Genomic DNA, 20,000 nt, shown 5'->3' on the forward strand with positions numbered 1-20,000 from the left:
TGGAGGTCTTACTGGGCAGCTTGAGGAGGTTGCATGTGAAGGGGTTGTCAGGTCGGGGTTCCAGGGAAGGTGGATGAGCGGTAAGTGGAAAAGCTGTTGCACGAGTGTATTTGTGTAGTGCCTTTTTAGGGTTCTATAACCCCCCAAGGCTCTTCACAACACAATCCACCCATTCACACACACACTGACCAGTGGTGATGATGAGCTACAGTAGCCACAGCTGCCCTGGGGCACGCTGACGGAAGCGAGACATGCTGAACACTGGCGCCGCGTGTCTGAGCAGAACCTCCCTGAACCGTCTACAGGTGGTTCAGAACGCCTGTGCTCGGCTTCTGACCAAGTCCTCCAAACACACCCACATCACCCCGCTTCTCCTCCAGCTTCACTGGCTGCCAGTCAACTTCAGGGTTCATTTCAAGATCCTGGTTCTGGTCTCTAGGGCCTTACATGGACAAGCACCATCTTACATTGGTGATCTTCTTAGTCCCTACACCCCCAGCAGGTCCCTGAGGTCCAGTGATCAAAGCCTACTGGTTGTGCAGCACCAGGCTAAAGGTCAAAGGTGACAGATCATCTGCTGCTGTGGCCCCCAGACTCTGGACCTCTCTCCCCCTGAGCCTGAGATCAGTGGACTCAGTGGTCTCCTTTAAACTCACCTGTTCAGGCTTTGGTGGGACCGCTGACGTCGTTAGGTCCGTTTTAGGGGGGCTTCATAACAATCTGGTGCAAAGTCAAATTAATTTCAGTCATTCAACTAGACAGAGAAACTATTTAAAGGCTCAGGAACCCTTTGCAGGCGTTTTCTATTTGTAATTATAAATTTTAGTTGATTTGCATTTTTTTATTAAAAGCTTTAGTTTTACAGTAATAACTATGTCTAATGTTTAATTCTCTGTCTCATAATTTTAATTAAGTTTTGCTTTGAGAGCACATTTTCCTGAACAATTAAAATGCAATTAATTTACATTAATTAATTACAAAGCCTCTAATTAATTAGATTAAAATTTTTAATTAAGTCCCAGCCCTAATTTTTATATATACTGTTATTTTGTCTCCTTTATTCCATATCATATCAGTGTTATTCATATATTAAAACTGTCAACTGCACACTCATTTGGCAGAATAAAAGTTTGACAATTATTCATTTGTTCTTTGTCATATTTCAGTAACATTTATAATCAAGCAAGTTGTAATTAAACAAATTAAACAAATTACTGCAACATTTCCCCCTGTTAAGTGCAGTAGACTGAAGTGAATAGCTTTATTTGGAAATATAACATATCTAATTTTTAATGGACTTATATAAAATCTTTCTTCAACATAGACCCCACTAATGAACTGATTAAGTGTTTTTTTATAAAAAGAAGAGAGAAAATGCACAAAGGTAGGAACGGAAAAGAAAGTGGTAAAAAAAATTGGTTTTGTTAAATGTTCTTCATGTAATGAATTAATTGACAAAGTTTTTGCAGGGTGTGAAAAAAATGTTCAAGGTCAACCTCCTGGGGCTAAGCCCCCCCTATATCTCAATCCTAGTGACGTGCTTGGGTGGGACCTCCTCTTCATCCTCTTCTTCCTCACTAGTGTCTCTTCATGCTGCTGTTTCTACCGATTCTGCCTTTCTCCGGTTCCCTCATTGCCCTCTCTTGTTCTTTTTTCCTTCACATTTTTTTAAATGTTCCGTTTTTCCCATTTTTTTATTACAACACTTTTAGAATCATTTTAAAATAGTAATTTTTTGTTCTTGTGAAGCGCCTTGTGGGTTTTATGGTGAGAGGCACAATATAAAAATACTTTCTTCTTCTATAGTTTTACTGGAGTTAAATGCAGCAGCTGCACCTCGTATGGTTTCTGCATCTTAATACTCGATGAATGCAGTCCCGTCAGAGTGAAAGTGCTGCCTCTAGCTTGATTAATGCCCATAATGCACTTACTCCTGTAACGTTTGCAGCATAGCGTGTAGATCTTTAACTTGGCGAGTGCAGATTTCTGTCATCCATCTGCTGTCGAAGGTCCCGAGGCACCGAGAGCCGATGGTAGAACCACACAACCTCACACAAGAGTCACCGCAACACTAACCATATATACAGGGCTCCTGGCTCAAACTGAGGCAGAGGTGGTACCATCCTGACCGTGCGCCAGCACATGCGTACTCTGTGCATTCAACTGCCTCACTTTTTAAAGGCTAAATATGTTCTCGTTAAGTGTTCTAATCTAAGCTTCTGTTGGTTAATAGAATATTACATTTAACAACGTTTCAAGTGAAACAAAACTGGTTTGCTGCTAAAAAATATGAATAAAACAACAAAATGATCAGGCTGAAATAACAGACTCTTATTATGAAAGGCTCAATCATATGCATTAGATTAGTGTTTAGTTCCCCTTTTCCCATTTTCTGATATTTATAGTTAGAATATTTTTATATATTTGACCTACATTTCAGTAACATCTTAGGTTTGTATTAAACCCACTCCTCTTAGTCAAAATAACACACAAATATATGCAGTAAAACATAATGCATTTCATTAACATGCATTTGTGTTGGAATTGGTGATAACATGTCATTTCAGCTGCTAACAGTGTAATGGTGGCACGTCTGTTATGTACTGGTTGGCAATAATCCAGTTCAAATTATGTTCAAAGATAGAAGCGATTGTGAATTATATACTACAACGGCTTGCCTTAGCCTTGTAGCAGTAATGTGACCCGTATCTGCAGCGGTCCTGATCCGTAGCGCTGCAGGATGCAGAATAAACAGGATGGTGGGGAATTTTCATCCGCTTGTAGAGTTTAGTCTTTTTTAGTTTTACCATCATCATCATCATATACTTTTCTGTGCTCCATTTGATCGTGAGACTGCTACCCGTTAGCTTTAGCATTAGCCAATCTGCGTGTAGCTGCACTTTTGATCCCAAACTTTGGTTCTGCCTTTCCTGGTTCCTTTATTTTCCTCCACTGCATCCAGATGACCACTCTGTGCGCCAGTAAAAAGCATTTTTCTTACACGTAACTTACTTTTGTTCAATAAAGTTCTGGAGAAAATAGAAATTCAAAGATGTTGCACCAGTGCTACGTTTAAAAATAGACAGACACACACAGACAGGTACAGCCCTGCTCCGATATGGAAGAGCCTGGGGGAAAATCACAAAGTCAGTAGCACCAACCATAGATATGTACCAACCAGCGAGAAAAGATCTTTGTCTGCAGCGATTTTAGTGCTTTTCGGTGCACCGCTGCTGATACAGCGCCCTGTGGTGGCACAACGCTGCAACTGCAGTTAAAATAACATCCATATAGCTGGGGGCAGAGTGAAATCAGGCTGGGGCGGCACAAAATTAGCTGGAGGCAGCCGCCACGCAAATTTGAACGCAGGAGAAAACCTGGCACAAGAAAGCAGTCAACCAGAGTGCTGTACGGCCATCTACCTTCTAGAGCAGGGGTCTCAAACTCACACGGGGCCGAAATGAAACTCTGGGACGGAGTCGAGGGCCAAATTTAATATTTTTTGAAAAAGTGACGGCAAATTTGCACATTTTCTTTATCAACATTTATGCAATTTTGAACCTTTAAATTTGGAAACAAACATATTTCTGCATTAACACTGAATGTGGAATAACCAGATTACACACGAGCAAGTTGGTTTTAAATAAAAGGCATCAGTGGTATTCATTACTTGTGGTATAATCAGCATTTTTAAAATCTATTCAGGATTTATGTTTTCTTGTTGTTTATTCATTTTTCTTATTTTTATTCTCCTTTTTTTCTCCTGTAATACGTGTCATCGCTGCTGTGACGTCTAGCTTTCCCCACTGAGGAACAATAAAGGGATTTTCTATTCTATTCATCTATCTGCAGCCTTTCCACTTCCTGTTTACTGTAGGTTAAATCTTTTCTCACGGGCCAACAACAACATAAAAATATCATTTTATCTTAAATGAAAAAGCAACATCTCACCTGTTAACTTTCATGTTTTGGAGCAGAAAAAGAGCATCAAACCAACATATTTAAAGCTCAGTTTGCTCCACTGGTTTACTGTGATGCTCACCTGTTCCAGCCAGATACCTGCATCATGGGGTTGATCTGAGCTGAGGAGGAGACTCCTGTTGTTTTGTTCATCTTCATCATAATAATGACAACATTAGATGACAACAGGTGCTCACATAGGTTTGTGCTGATGAACATGTCTGAGCAGCTTGACCACGTTGTTGTGTGTCGGGGAGGAAACACAACCACAGAGCCGTGCTGGTTTGAGCGTGTTGCTGCTCGCTGGAGTTATATCAGCTCTGTCTGGACGTTAGTAGGAAAACTTTCTCTTTCAGTCGTGAACACATTACTGAGCGGCTAGAATCTCCGTTTCTGGGCTTCAACGTCAGAAAATAGCTGAGTGAACTCGGCGCTGAGTGAGAGGAGTGTAGTTTGTCTGAGACAGCGGAGCTGCAGACACCCAACTACCCCTGACTGCCTCGGGCTGGAAAAAACACAAAGGAGGGGGCGCGTCGCCTCCGCGCTGACGCCGCAAAGCATCATGGGAGTTGAAGTCTGCAGTAAAATCGGCCAGCGGGCCAGTTTTAATATATTTTTTATATTTATCTCGCGGGCCACATAAAAATGCTCCGCGGGCCGCATCTGGCCCGCGGGCCTTGACTCTGACATATGTGTTCTAGAGCAACAATAGGAACAATATTTGATTAAATGTTGCCATTGGCAATATTGAGTTTTTTTTCTGAAACATAAGTTATTTTTGTGAGCCATTTATCTACCTAGAAATATGACCCCATGACTGGAGGAAATCCCACCTCCACTCGTGTGAATTTGACCCATTTCATAATGTATGGAACTAGGATTGGGACAATATTACATGTAACTTGTACCAAGCTTTGTAGCCTATAACATATTTTGTAACATGTAACTTACATTTTGTAACTTGTAATTCTCGATTTTGTAACACATAACTTTTGTTTTGTAACACCTAACATTTGGTACGTAACATGACACTTTCATTTTGTAACTTACAGAAAAAAATCAATGTACAAGTTTCAAGTCACAACCCTCAAAACACAAAACTCAAGTCTACAAGTACAAATCATTTTGTTCCAATTCTAGCTTCCTTCCCAAAGAACCAATGACAGGCTTTGTCTGACCAGCCAATCACGAGTCTTGGATTCCTGTCCAAGACAATTCCTGTTGGAAGGAAGCTAGAACTGGGACAAAATGTTTTGTACTTGTAGACTTGATTTTTGTGTTTTGAAAGGTATGATTTGAAACTTGTGCATTGATTTTTTTCTGCAAATTACTAAATAAAAGTTACATGTTACAAAATGAGAATTACATGCTACAACACTAATCTACCTGTTACAAAACGAAAGTTACGTGTTACAAAATGTGAATAACATGCTACAAAACAAAAGTCCCAGTTACAAAACATGTTACAACTTACAAAGCTTGGTACAAGTTACATGTAGTATCGTCCCAATCCTAGTTCCATAATAATGTAACCCTAGGTTCACAGCTCTTGCAACACGTCTGCAGCAGCGATTTGTCTTTCAGCAGCACCAGGACAGTTCCCAATGGCCGACGTGTCCCCCGTTTTGTCGGAGAAGTCACGGACGGAGAAAAGGCGACTGGGATGAATTATTGTCCCAATCCGTTCCTGACGCTCACCCACCAACCTTTACATCCATTCAGCTAGCAGTTAGCATTGTAACGATTAGTAGGTGGTTACTTTTAGTATATTACTAATAGAACATAAAGGTATTCAATAAAATATAATATTCCATAAAATATGGATTACCAATATTATTGATCCTTTAATATTGGATTGCTGATGAAACTGGGAACTTTGGTTAATCCAGGGAAACGACGCTTTATAATAGTTTGACTTTGGGTCCACTTCACTAAATGTGATGGGTAACTGGGTGATGATGAAATCAGCGACAACGATGTGAGACATCCTCATCTTAATCTGCTTCGGTAGGTAAATAAAATGTTTAAGATAACGTTAGCTTGATATGTTAGCTTCCGTTTCGCTAATGGTGCGTTCAATTTCTCCTCGGAACTCCGAATTTCCGACTAGAAGAACATGAACGCGCTCTAAAGTTTGGCTTCACTTTACTAAATGCGACGGGTGATTGGGTGAAGATGAAACCAGCGACAACAATCTAAGTGTGAGGCATCATCGTTTTAATCTGCTCCAGCAGCTAAATAAACTCTTTAAGATAACGTTAGCTTGATATGTTAGCTTCCATTGCTACCATTGTTATCAGCTAATGGTGCGTTCGCTTTCTCCTCAGAAACTCTAACTTCCCAGTAGGAAAAATCAAATGAAAAAAGACGGCAAAAGGAATGAAGATACACAGTAAATTTAGTTCACAGTAAAGATGTTTGCTTCAGTTTAATTATCAGCTTATAAAACTACAAGGACGATGTTAAAATACAAACAGTTGTATGTTATTTATCGTGATATTTATCAAATATGGTTATATATTGAGAAAAATATATATTTAATTATAAAAGAGAAGTAAAATAATAAACACTCAAAAGTATCGAAAATTGGTACCGTTAAGTACCGGTATCGATTCCTAGGTACCGGGAATTAGTACCGGATCGATTCAAATGCCAAAGGTACCCATTCCTTCTGAGAAATTTGTTTATGCGTTTAACAAGAGTCCTCCGACACTCCCATTTCTTAAATGCTTACAAAGCTTATTTAATTTAATATATAAAATAAATAGTTAAAGAAGAAGAAGAAAATATCATTTCTATAGCGCCTCTCAAGATAGAAATCACGAGGCGCTTCACAAAAACAAAAAGTGTAAAAATATAAAAAAGCATTTAGAAAATGGTTAAAAATATATTAAAATGAGCAAAAATAGGCAATTGTGATTAAAAAAATGTTAAGAGAGAGAGAGAGTGAACAGGAAAGAGGGAAATCAGTCAAACATTCATTTGTTAAAATACTGATATTAACACGTGAATGTAACTGATAATAAATCATTATTAAATCATCAATAAACTAATTTAGTGTATTTAAGATCTGAAATAAGTCATGAAATAATAAAAATTTATGATGATCCATTCCTTACTGTGAAGCAGTCAAGGCATTATTAAATCCCTTTAGATGAGCAGAATATGATTGTAAATAACTTGTAACGTTAGGAAATAATTTGAGACAAAATAAGAATCATTTCATTAAAAAAAAGAGTCTCATCCTTCTGCATGAGACCTTGATGACTGCTTTCCGCTGGCCATGAAAGCGGTCGCGTAACGTAATAGCAGCGTTCTACCCGCAAACTCGTTCCCAACCGGGTGCAACTCTGACGTGAAATGGGAGCGAAAGCGTTCCACACAGCTGATCCCACGATGTCACATAATCACGGGAGAATTGCAACGCCATACATAATTCCAGACTTCCACACACACAATATTACACAGGAAGAAAGACGACAGCACGCATGAAAAAATATCTGTGTGTTATTTTCAGTGACATTTATTTTGAAAGATTCCGGATGTTCCACACTGTTTTTGTGTTTAACTTCCTGTCTGACCCGATCTTAACTGCAGAGTTTGACGTGTTTGGGAAGTGACTCGGAGCATAATGATAGCGTGTCCTCGCTTCTGGGGTGCGCTCAAAACGTCACACTTAGCTGCTGGTGGAAAGGAACTCGTCCACTATAACCTCGGCTAATTGCTGCGTAGTACGTTTTGCGGCAGTTCCACGACGCTTTGACGTGCAGTGGGAAGCCTGGGGGAGAGGCTGTAGGCAACGAAGCAGGAGAGAGGTTGTTTTGTGACTATGCTGGGGGCTGGGATCCTGTTTATCCAAGGCCAGCAGCCCTGTGTGGCGCTCAGCCAGCTGTATCCACAGGAAGCAGAGAGATCTTGGGAGGAGCACAGAGCACATTTTAGTTCCTGCAGGTTGATGGCCTCGCTATGCAGAAGTCCACAATCTGAAGGCGGGTGAGGGGGGGGGGGGGGGGGGCTGGTTTCCACAGCATCTGTCTGCATTCTTTCCTTCGTGGGGGTTGTTGTTAGCAGCTTCAAGGCTGCCTTGGCGTCAGATTTGGTTAACAAGACTGTGTTTGGGTCAGGCAGAGATAAATTTTCCCCTCTGCCTTCAGTCTGTAACTGATCATTCCAGTCCTTCAGTGAAGCCAATTCGAGTTATTAAACATCTCCACACCGTCCGGTGACCCTCTCCGAGACGACATCCATTTTGCGCACTAATACCGGTAACACAGCTAGAACATTGTCCAGCTTACGATTCACCTCGAGTAAAGTCACAGTCTGTGAGGTCTCCGCCCGGACGGTGCCGTCCATGGATGCGGGTCGCCCTCCAATCGCTCCCGTCATCCCAATTTTTCGGAAAACCAGATATCCTCCCAGTCCAATCAGAAGAAATCCAGTGATCATCAGGCCAAACATCCACACATCTTCAATGTCCTCAATGGACAGCTGAGAGAGACAGATGACATTCCACTCCTTCCAGGAATGGAGCATATATCCCGCTGCGTGTGTCCCATGAGGGCAAGTGGGAGCCCTCTCCTCCGTTCTCATCGTAGAAAAAATCTTATCAATCGCGTTGAATGACCAATTAATTAAATCCATTCTAAAAAATAGGGTTTTTCAGAAGAAATGCAGAGAAGTGCTCTGTGGGCAGACAGGACAAAGAGCCTTGGGAAAAAAAGATAAGGGAGCAAAGCAGAAGCGTCTGTGCTCTGTGAGTGCCAGGAGAAGAAGTCTCCATGCACATCTATTGGTCATGTGATTATGTTGTAAAGTGTCTTGGGGGGTTCTAGGACTCTAGAAGGCGCCATGTCACACACAGGCCATTTATTTAAGTACTTTGAGCTTCCATCTTCAGATGAGAGAATAAACTGAAGTTGAAGAACTGACCTGTAATCAGCTCTTATTGGTTAACCTTTAACTTTCAGACGTTTTGATCACAGCAGCTCATCCTTACAAGACATACCACTCACAACCAGCATTGCTTTGACAGGAAGCTTAATTGCTTCAAATGTGTGCTTAACAAACCTCAGACCGCCTCTAATTTACTTACTGTAATCTTATTTTTGTTGTCAGTGCAAAGGGGATTAGTCTCTGTTCAGCCCGTCATGCTGCATCGCCGTACGTCTTTAAAACTGTTTTAAACCTGCATGAAATAAATCACCGGCCTCCACGGCATGCACTTCGCTGACGATGATAAATGTATGAAGCATAATTTATCAGGCTGCTAGCTTACCGCATCACTCTGGTGACTGCAGCGGTTTTATTTTTACTCCAAGGAGCCAGTGAGGAAGTCTACTCTGGTATCTGCTCAAATATCCCAGAAATCACCAGATGAGCTTTTAGCAGCTTGTTGAACGCGTTGTTCAGATGAAAATAACAGGCTGATGATCTTCTTGTTTGTCTCTAAATCTGCACCAAGTATGCCAAGTCAAGCCTCCATGTTCTTGAGCCCAACCCAGACCGTCGTGTAGCGACCGTGCTTAGACACGGGTCTGTGCGTAAATCAGGCGTAGGAACTAACGTACACACTGTGTGGTGTTCATCATGTTGTATCTGTGGGTGGAAATGTTCCTAAACACCAGACAACTTCAGACCATGTGTAGGAACATCTAATGGTAGAACGGGACCACCGAAGGTCTCAGTCATCCACACATGTTCCTCATCCACTAATTATTTTATATTTCAGTGGAAAAACAGCTGAGTCACATGACTGGTGCTGATTCACACGACTGGTGCTGAGTCACACGACTGGTGCTGAGTCACATGACTGGTGCTGAGTCATACACTGGTGCTGAGTCACATGACTGGTGCTGAGTCACATGACTAATGCTGAGTCATACACTGGTGCTGAGTCACATGACTGGTGCTGAGTCATACACTGGTGCTGAGTCACATGACTGGTGCTGAGTCACACGACTGGTGCTGAGTCACATGACTGGTGCTGAGTCATACACTGGTGCTGAGTCAAAGACTGGTCCTGAGTCACATGACTGGTGCTGAGTCATACACTGGTGCTGAGTCACATGACTGGTGCTGAGTCATACACTGGTGCTGAGTCACATGACTGGTGCTGAGTCACACGACTGGTGCTGAGTCATACACTGGTGCTGAGTCAAAGACTGGTCCTGAGTCACATGACTGGTGCTGAGTCACACGACTGGTGCTGAGTCATACACTGGTGCTGAGTCAAAGACTGGTCCTGAGTCACACGACTGGTGCTGAGTCACACGACTGGTGCTGAGTCATACACTGGTGCTGAGTCACACGACTGGTCCTGAGTCACATGACTGGTGCTGAGTCACACGACTGGTGCTGAGTCACACGACTGGTGCTGAGTCATACACTGGTGCTGAGTCACACGACTGGTGCTGAGTCACACGACTGGTGCTGAGTCGCATGACTGGTGCTGAGTCACACGACTGGTGCTGAGTCACATGACTGGTGCTGAGTCACACGACTGGTGCTGAGTCGCATGACTGGTGCTGAGTCACACGACTGGTGCTGAGTCACATGACTGGTGCTGAGTCACACGACTGGTGCTGAGTCGCATGACTGGTGCTGCAACACCCGACGGGAATCTGACTCTGTAGAACGGATGTGGCGTTTTTGTAATCTGTTCCAGTTTTTATGATGTTTTTAATCTTTTTAAATAATTAATATTATTTTTAATGTAATTGTATTATATTTTTGTCCTTGTTAGATAAAAGATCATTTCTATACTGTTATGAAGGACCTGTCAGAGCTCCTCTGGAGGAAACGCGTGAGCGCGCTGACGGCAGATCCGTCTGGAGCCATGCTGGGATTTGGAATCCCAGGTAAACCGCACAAATCTGATTCCGGTCCATGTTTTATTTTACATCTACCAGAACCTCCAGAACCTCCTCTGCTCCCATCACACACACGTTGTCATGGTAACCAGACTGAATGACAGCTGAGAGGCTGCACTCAGACATTTGCTAATAAAACGAACTCCATCCAGAAGGACTCCTTAAATGTAAACGAGAACCCGTTACTCTACGGTTCATCAGACTAAAGTTTTATTTATTCCTGACAGGAACCTCTCCTCGTCCTGACCGCGGTTAGAAACTCTGCTACTCGTTTGGTTCGTTTGCACTTCGGCAGAAAGTGTCTCCATCTCACAAGTTTTCTTTTTTCCGGGTAGAACGTGGGAATTCCCTTGCGTGCTGCAGACGTAGCGTGACCAAATATGGTTAATTGAGGGCCTTCCTGTATGTAAATGACTGAGAACGGACACGAGCACCTGGGCAGCACAGGTGGGATTAATCGTTACGTTTCATAAATCAGGAGTTTCTGTGATGGACTGGCTCTCTGTCCAGGGTGTACCCCGCCTGATTGCCCATTGACCTCTGGAGATAGGCACCAGACCCCCCACCCCCACCCCCACCCCCCGGCGACCCTACGTGGACAAAGCGGGTTCAGACGATGGATGGATGGATGGAAATCAGGAGTTTTACCGTTGGTATGAACGTTCTAGATTTTGTTCATAGGAAGGAATTTAGGATTATTTCTACGAATGTTTGATACGTCAGGGCCCTGGTCCTGACCTGCATGTTTTCCGTGTCTCTGCTTCAGCACACCTGGTGTACATCGCCTCCTCATGAGGACATCAAGTGCTGCCAATGTCTGTTCATCACTCATTCATTTAAGTCAGGCGTGGCTGCAGGGAAACACTGGTGTTCTAAAGGGAAACATGGAAAACATGCAGGACAGTGGGCCCTGAGGATTGGGAATCACTGCCCTAGTCCATGTAGGCTTCATAGATTTAATTCAGTTCAGGTTATTTATAAAGCATCAAATCGTGGCAAGAGTTGTCTCAAGGCACTTCACAAAGTAAATATCTCACCTGAACTTACTTATCAGTTCATTATGCTAAATAGTACATGGTCTGTACTAGCATAGTGCCTTCTTAGGGTTCTACAACCCCCCAAGGCGCTCCTCCTGCCTGGACTGAGGGTGCCCGATGCGTGCGACGCTGGATTCTTGTGCATCCTTCACACATTTGCAGAGAATGCTTGCTCTTTTGCAAAATGGGCCCCCCCCCCCATGGGTCTTCATTGGTAATCTGTGCTGTTTTAGGAGTTAATCTGTGGTAATTTGAGTGTTACTCTACATCATTTTGGGTGTCATTTACTTTAACTTGTGTGTTAATCTATGGTGATCTATGAGTTAATCTGTGGTATTTATCTGTGGTAGAGTGTGTTAATCTGAGGTATTTTGTGTATCAATCTGGCAGTTGGGGTGTTAATCCACTGTATTATGTGCATTAATCCGGAGTAGTTTGGGTGTTGATCTACATGGTTTCTGGTTTAAAAACCTGGCGCTAGAGCCGCTGAATCCCCTGCGGGTGATTGGATGTTTGGTGCTTCTGTTAATCTTTCATTTCCTCCCTCCAGGTGGTGTCTGTGTTGCGTCCTGAGGAGATGTTTGAATGTGTTTTTACGTGTGGAGCTGACTGTAAGGGGACGGCCCTCTACCCCTGCCTCCAGGTCTTTGTGAACAACTCTGAGTCCAACTCTGTGGCTCTGCTGCATCACAACGAGCACCAGCTGGTCCTCAATCCGAAGGTAAACACGTGGGAACGCAGAAGGCTGAATCCTCTTCTGTGTGAGGTCACTAAACACGCCAGCGTAGAACAGCCCTGCTGTCAGCAGATTTAAATCCTCTCTGTTGGTTTGGACTCGACAGAGTTCACAGAGAAATGAGTTTGTCTTTGGAGAGACCAAGGGGTCACCCCACGAATCCACAACTGCTCCCAACACAGAAGTGGCAAAAGTTGCAGTTCCACCCTCATCCACTAGGGACTGGCAGCAGAAGAGAGCAAATCCTCGTTGACTCCCATGTTAAAAAAAGCCATTTCACAGCAGAAATAAACATGTTTACAGCCTGGTTCAGAAACCATCCTAGGTTTAATAGATCTAGTTCACACTCGTGACACCTCTGAGGGGGTGAATTGTTTTGTAACTCTTCTGTTTAAGTGTATTAGATGCCTGAAATTATGAGTAATAAGATTTGATTGTCAGGTAGCATGGGTATCAGAGCTAGTGCTAGGAGCTAGCTCCAGGGAAGGCCTCAACCTGAGCCTCATGTTAACAGATGTTTAACCATTTCGACTCTCTGAATTTTAGTTGTGTCCTCTGTGCATGGATGCATGGGGGGGTGGGGGTTGGGTCTTTACTGTAAGTATACAAAAGTATGTATAAAACTACAGCCTAGATGCTCTTTTATGCGATGTCAGGAATGCAGAAATGTCAAGTTCACATTTGGCAGGAGCGACCAATCACATGTTAGCGAGTATCAGCAGAGACAATAGATGAGCTTATAGACAGTTCTAATGGGAACAGGCTTCAACACAAGTGGTTGTTTTCTGCTTGGTCCTAGCGCCCCACCGGTGTCTGTGTAATGTAGCGTAATGTTGTTTTTGGACCTTATTTTGCTGGTTGGATGGGGGAAATGCTGTGTCGTTTACCTGCTTGGTCTAAAATGGGCTGAAGGGGGGGGGCTTAACTCCTGTGTCACCATTGCCCCATGGTCATGGTCAACAGTGTCAAAGGCTGCAGTCAGAAACCCTTCATATAAATGTGTGTGTGTGTGTGTGTGTGTGTGTGTGTGTTCCCTCTGTGGAGATGCTGGAGTAGTTTTTTTTGTTCCAGCTGATTTTTATGAAGCGCAGAAACAGATGATCATCAACAACAACAGCAAACAGCTGACGGTGCCACACCTCTGACCCTGCAGGTCTTCTCTCGGAGCTCTGAAATCAGATCTTCTGGAGTGCTAAAGCAGGATCCTGCTTTGGTCTTGATCAGGAGCAGAAATGAAGTCTGTCAGAGGAAAAACATTTTGGAATCATCTGAAATTCCTGGTTTGAGCAGCAGCTCATCCAGATGAATCCAGACGGATTACGGAGTTCAGGAATAACGTCTCCATTATTCATCAGGTCGTGAAGCTTCAGGCAGAGGTGTCACACGTTCAGATCAGGAGGTCAGCCTAGCGCCAGCCTGAGGAAACAGGGGATTCTGGGTAAAAAGGTGACAGGATGGTAAATCAAAGGTCTTTATTCTGAGCAGAAACAACAACTGATGAAGTGTTTGATGTTCTCCTGAGGTTGTAATGTTCAGGTGTCAGCTCTCTGACCTCCTAGAGGAGCCCAGCCTCCCCCACCGCAGAGCTCCACATCAACACAGAAGTTTACTCTCCCTCAGCCTTGGTGGAGCTCTCAACTGTCACTACAGCAACAGAGTAAATATAGAGGCTCGTCATCTGTGCCACCCCGTCGCCATGGAGACCATGATGTGGAGAGAGGGAGACGAGTCACGCTTCATTCAGAAAACCTCTAACGTCTCTCAGAGGGAGAGGATGAAAACGAAGGAGGCTGTGCTGTTTTCTGCCATCTGAACTAAAACCAGTTTCCCCTCGAATACAAAAAACCCAACGAGCATGTAGAGCAGAGAGCAGGGACACGCTCACAACCGTCCATCCATCTGGGGTCAGGTCGCAGAGGCAGCAGCCCAGGTGGAGAGGTCCAGACTTCCCTCCCCGGCTAGCTGAGAAACATGAGGCGTGTTTCCACAATCAGAACTCCCGGGTCATTTTACCAGAGCTTCCTGCGTGCTTCCACTTCAACGGTCCGACCAAAGCACCATTTTCAGAAACTAACAGAGTACCTGAGCTGGGGTAGGAACTGGAAATGGCTTGGTAGAGTTGCTGAGTGGAACTTTTGGTGAACTCACACTGACTGGTTGTAACATGGTAGGGATTGACATCGGCAGAAGTCGCCCAAAACAAGTGGTTCAAATAGGCCCTTCAGTGTGCAGATTTGTGATTGTGCCTCACCCACTCTCCCATTTGATTGGGGGAGGTGCCTCAAGGTTCTGTTCTGGCCCCCCCCCCCCCTATTTCGCACCTATATTCTCCCTTTGGTAACGACTTTTGAGAGGTCTGGTATCAGTTACCATATCTACGCTGACGATTTCCTGATCTGTCTGGCGACAATTGGACCAAACACAGACTCACTCACTTTTAGATGAATCCCATGAAGCGATGGTTAGCGGCTAACTTTCTCAGACTAAATGAGTTCAAGACTGACTCAATTATTTTTGAACCAAGAAATTTATCTCACACTTCATTTGCTATAAATTCTCTGAACTTTGACCTCAAACTAGGGATGCTCCAATCCGATCATGTGATCAGAAATCAGGCCCGATCACATGTTTTTGAAAGGATCAGAATCAGGAGAAATAAATCGGATTTCCATCCATCCATCCATTTTCATCCGCTTATCCGGAGTTGGGCAGTAGCCTAAGGCGAGAGGCCCAGACTTCCCTCTCCCCAGCCACTTGGGCCAGCTCCTCCGGGGGAATCCCAAGGCCTTCCCTGGCCAGGTGAGAGACATAGCTCCTCCACCGTGTCCTGGGTCTACCTTTAGGCCCCCTCCCGGTTGGACGTGCCCGTAAAACCTCACCAGGGAGGTGTCCAGGAGGCATCCTGACCAGATGCCCGAGCCACCTCAACTGGCTCCTCTCGATGTGGAGGATTAGCAGGAGGAAACTCATTTCGGCCGCTTGTATCCGTGATCTTGTTCTTTCGGTCACTACCCAAAGCTCATGACCATAGGTGAGGGTAGGAACGTAGATCGACCGGTAAATCGAGAGCTTCGCCTTCTGACTCAGCTCTCTCTTCACCACGACAGACCGGTACAACGCCCGCATCACTGCAGACGCAGCACCAATCCACCTATCGATCTCACGCTCCAGTTTTCCCTCACTCGTGAACAAGACCCCGAGATACTTAAACTCCTCCACTTGGGGCAGGACCTCATCCCTGACCCGGAGAAGGCATTCTACCCTTTTCTGACTCAAGACCATGGTCTCAGAATTAGAGGAGCTTATTCTCATCCCAGCTGCTTCACACTCGGCTGCGAACCGCTCCAGCGAAAGCTGAAGATCACGTTCTGATGAAGCCAACAGGACCACATCATCTGCAAAAAGCAGAGACCTGATCCTCAGGCCACCAAAACGGATGCCCTCCACACCTTGGCTGCTCCTAGAAATCCTGTCCATAAAGGTTATGAACAGAATCGGTGACAAAGGGCAGCCTTGGCGGAGTCCAACTCTCACTGGAAACATGCTCGGCAATGTGGACCAAGCTCTGCCACCGGTCATACAGGGACCTAACAGCCCGGATCAGAGGGCCTGGTACCCCATACTCCCAGAGTACCCCCACAGGGCCCCCCGGGGTACGTGGTCGAACGCCTTCTCCAAATCCACAAAACACATGTAGACTGGTATCTCAGTCCTGAGACCGAGATTTTCAAATAGAATAAAAAGGGCTCAGTTTTAATTTCAGCAGGGTTGGGAAAGTTAGTTTAAAAAAACGAACTAGTTCAAAGTTCAGTTCATACATTTTAAAATGAACTAGTTTGTTTCTTAGTTCATAATTTTAAAAATTTTGAACTAAGTTCACTGTTCCAAAAACGAACTAGTTCATAGTTCTTTTTTCTCCCATATATATAACTTATGGAATAATTTTCCAACAGCTGGCACCGTTCAGTCCACACTCATACCCAGCTGCAGTTTTTACCCTACAGTATATTCTCAATAACATGAGGAAAACATTATTTTATGGGAAATTATTAAACAATGTTAGGAAGTAGGCTGAGGTAGCAAACTCAAAGTGCAATATTAAAATTGCAAAACATTCAGAAATGTATCATCTTTCAGTTAAGTCCCTTTTCAGCTTTTCTGAATGAACTTTGACTCCTGCATACAGCGTAGACGTAGAAGAGTAGACGCTGCACCAAATGCTACTGCCTATGTTTGGCTGCATTTGCGGGTTCTACTTTTTGTACACTCTATGGTTAACAGGATGTTTTAGCTAGGCTTAGCTACGGAAAAGCTCCGTGGAGATCTGGAGCTAGAACTGCAAAAGAACGCATTCATAATTCCGTTCACGCATGCCAGGACGAACGCACTCACTTTTACGTTCGTCAGGCAAAATTCGAACGAGTTCAGTTCACGTTCACGAAAAAAAAAACGAACAAATTCACGAACGATCATTCATGAACGCGTTCGGGCACAACACTGAATTCCAGTCCACCAATTTAAGTCCATCCACATCAATCATATTTGTTTCTTGTATGAAAACAACACTAACGTCACACAATTTACAGCAGGCAGAGACTGAGACACCAAGTGCTGCTGTTAGCAAGCCTGCTAACACTGAGCTAACGTGTCTCCTCAGGAGAGCTGAAGTATCTGCAGCTTGGTGGTATTTTAAGTGGACAGCAACGGCAGAGCTACAGACACTTGTAATGTGTGAATACTGGGCATTCGACATGCTGGAAAGAACACAGCTCCAGGATTCACTGCCTTCAAACAAGCTAGTTTCACTGTCGGCTTTTGCCTTCAGGCATCAACAAAACAAATCACCGGTCTCCATTAAACCCCAGTTTACCTCTAACAGTCACAGTGAAGTCAGACAAAAACACAGAGCCAGCCAACAGAGAAAGTTATGCTACTACCGTAAATCCTCTAATACAGGCCCGGGCCTGTATTTGACTCAAGCTCATCAAGCTCCAGGCCTTTATTGGAAGGAGGGCCAGTATTAGAGGCAGGCCTCAATTTCTATTTGAGCAAAATGAACTAATGGTTCGCTGGAGTTTTTGACAATTAAAATTGCGCCCACATTTTCAAAGTTAAACACATTTCTTTTAACAACAGTAGTTTCTGCTTCAGCCCTCTCCCCCCTCCCCCTGCACTGATGCGCCTGCAGCCTCTCGGAGTTCCTGCTGCTCTAAACATTAAAATAATTATTTCATTTTCTGTTCCTCACTTCTGATTACCTTCAATGGTGTCTGTTTGTTGCAACCAGCAGGTACAAAAACTAACTTGTTTTTATTTGACTATTTTTCTGTCCTGTCTGTTTATTATCTTCCTGCATCTCCTCTCAATCCTAAAGAGAAACTGCTACCTGGGTTCATATATATTCACCTCGTGAGTTACCTTTGAACTGCAGTTCTAAAAGATCTACCGACCGCAAGAACAGCGGAGTGCTCGCTGCTCGCCGGCCACGGGAGGCAACGCGCTGGACCAGAGCGTCGGTACTGACACCCGCCGTAAAACGGACATTTAACCAAATTGTGACCTTTACCCTCTTGCAGTTTAACCTTCCCCTCACCCCCATCCTAACCTTAACCAGCTTGCGCATGAAAAGCTCTGATTGTTGACGTGCGCTCCAGACATCTGCGTCCTGAGCACGGCCACAGTAACATTATCAAATCAGGTGTCACCACCTCAAAAACTAATTTAACACGCGATCGTTCATGTCGGCTCATTTCCTTTGATGTTTTCTGTCTTTTATTCTTTTATTTGTGCCTGATGCGTTTCACTGCTGTGGATCGGGGTGCAACACCTGTCACCTGCTGACAGCAGGCTGCTGTCTTTTCCGTGGACTGCATCTTGCCGGTCATTATCACGTGACAGCGACTAGCCGATGACAGGCATAACAAGTCACTATAGAGCGGTGAAGTCGACTAGGGACTAGTTCATACAACCCCTGCTACTGCTCCCCAGAGTGTTCTGCAGCATAATCAGCACGTTCTCTTTGAACTTGATATCAAATTTTCGCCTCCTCTTCGTCTCCACACGGTTAAAGTTACCCTCGCGGTCTATCACTGGCAAATCCAAAGTGAGACGATGACACAACCGCCCCCCGTACTTGCTTGTTACCACATTCCACCCGGCCACAATAAGAGACCGGCCATTATTCACCTCCGCCGACTCCGACACCGACCAAAATATGATACCCGGCAGTTAATTAAATACAGGCTAATATTAGAGGATTTAAGGTAAACAAAGAGAAATTAACAACAGACTGCAAAACATGGGGGTTTCTAGTTCTGCAGCACCGGAGCTGCGCCCTAGCTACAGGTGTTATGCAGAGAAAAGTTGCCCTGCTTGCCAAGGCTCCGCCTGCCTGCTCCGTCACGTGAACAAACATTGCCCATTACAGCTGCATGCTGATAGCCTGGCAAGCCAGACTAAATAAATGTATGATTAGTCTGGCCACGCTCTGTTGGCGGCTCTCGGTTGTGGGGCGGGTTCTACCGTTGTCTACTGGACAATGAATGTGACATCCTCTTGTTTCACTCTGTTGCATCATCCCACCCACCAGGCATATAGAGGGCCCTGATTGGCCCACAAAGCGGATAAAGCTCTGTGATTTGTTCACTAAGCACATAGAGCACTATGATTGGCCCACCATTATGGACCAATCACAGCTCTTTATGTGTTTGAATCCCCTCAATCAATCAATCAATCAATCAAAGCTTTATTTATATAGCGCCTTCCGCAGCCCTGTCGGGTAGCCCAAGGTGCTGAACATATTACATGACAAAGTTAAATATGGTGAATAAATCGAAAATAAAAGCAGTTCAAATTACAAAAAAAAGGTTAAACATTCTCTCTAGAGAGCTGTGATTGGCCAGCCAGAGTCCTGGTAGGAGCTGCGGAGGTTCCAGTGGAGCATGCCTAGACCAAAGTTTGCAAAGCAAGAATTTGGTCTGGTTCACTAGGCTATCATGGTGAGGGAGTAAAGAACTTGAAATAAGAGCAACGCTGCTACTTTTAAGTATATTCACAATATAAACAAGTTTATTTACCCATGTACTTCCTAAATAAATGAAAGTGAAACTTGAAGAACACTTTTCATGTGTTTGTTCTTCTTATTTTAATGCTTTCTTGTTTTTGCTGCCATTTTTCTTATTTTAATGCTTCGTTAAAAATGAATTATTTTTTTCTGAAAAGAATCGGATCGGGACTCGGTATCGTTAGATACTCAAATCAAATTACTCGGAATCGGATCGGGAGTGTAACGTTGGGAACGGTCAGTGTCAGAGGTCCAATAGACAGTCGGGTGTCCAGCAGATTTCCTCTGCTGGGAATGTTGTGTTCTCTCCCGTACAAAACTATTTTTGCTCAACC

General features: G+C 44.1%; 1 protein-coding gene across 1 annotated transcript in view; it reads left to right on the forward strand.

The window, feature by feature from the left end:
- LOC107387671 (calcium-activated potassium channel subunit beta-4) overlaps positions 1-20,000 on the forward strand; it is a 37,181-nt gene that overhangs the window by 1,186 nt on the left and 15,995 nt on the right. The window contains exon 2 of the mRNA XM_015962783.3: positions 12,417-12,587. Coding sequence (XP_015818269.1) covers positions 12,417-12,587 — 171 coding nt within the window. The remainder of the gene's footprint in view (positions 1-12,416; positions 12,588-20,000) is intronic.

This window comes from Nothobranchius furzeri, chromosome 1 (genome assembly GCF_043380555.1).
Source record: "Nothobranchius furzeri strain GRZ-AD chromosome 1, NfurGRZ-RIMD1, whole genome shotgun sequence".
NCBI lineage: Eukaryota > Metazoa > Chordata > Actinopteri > Cyprinodontiformes > Nothobranchiidae > Nothobranchius > Nothobranchius furzeri.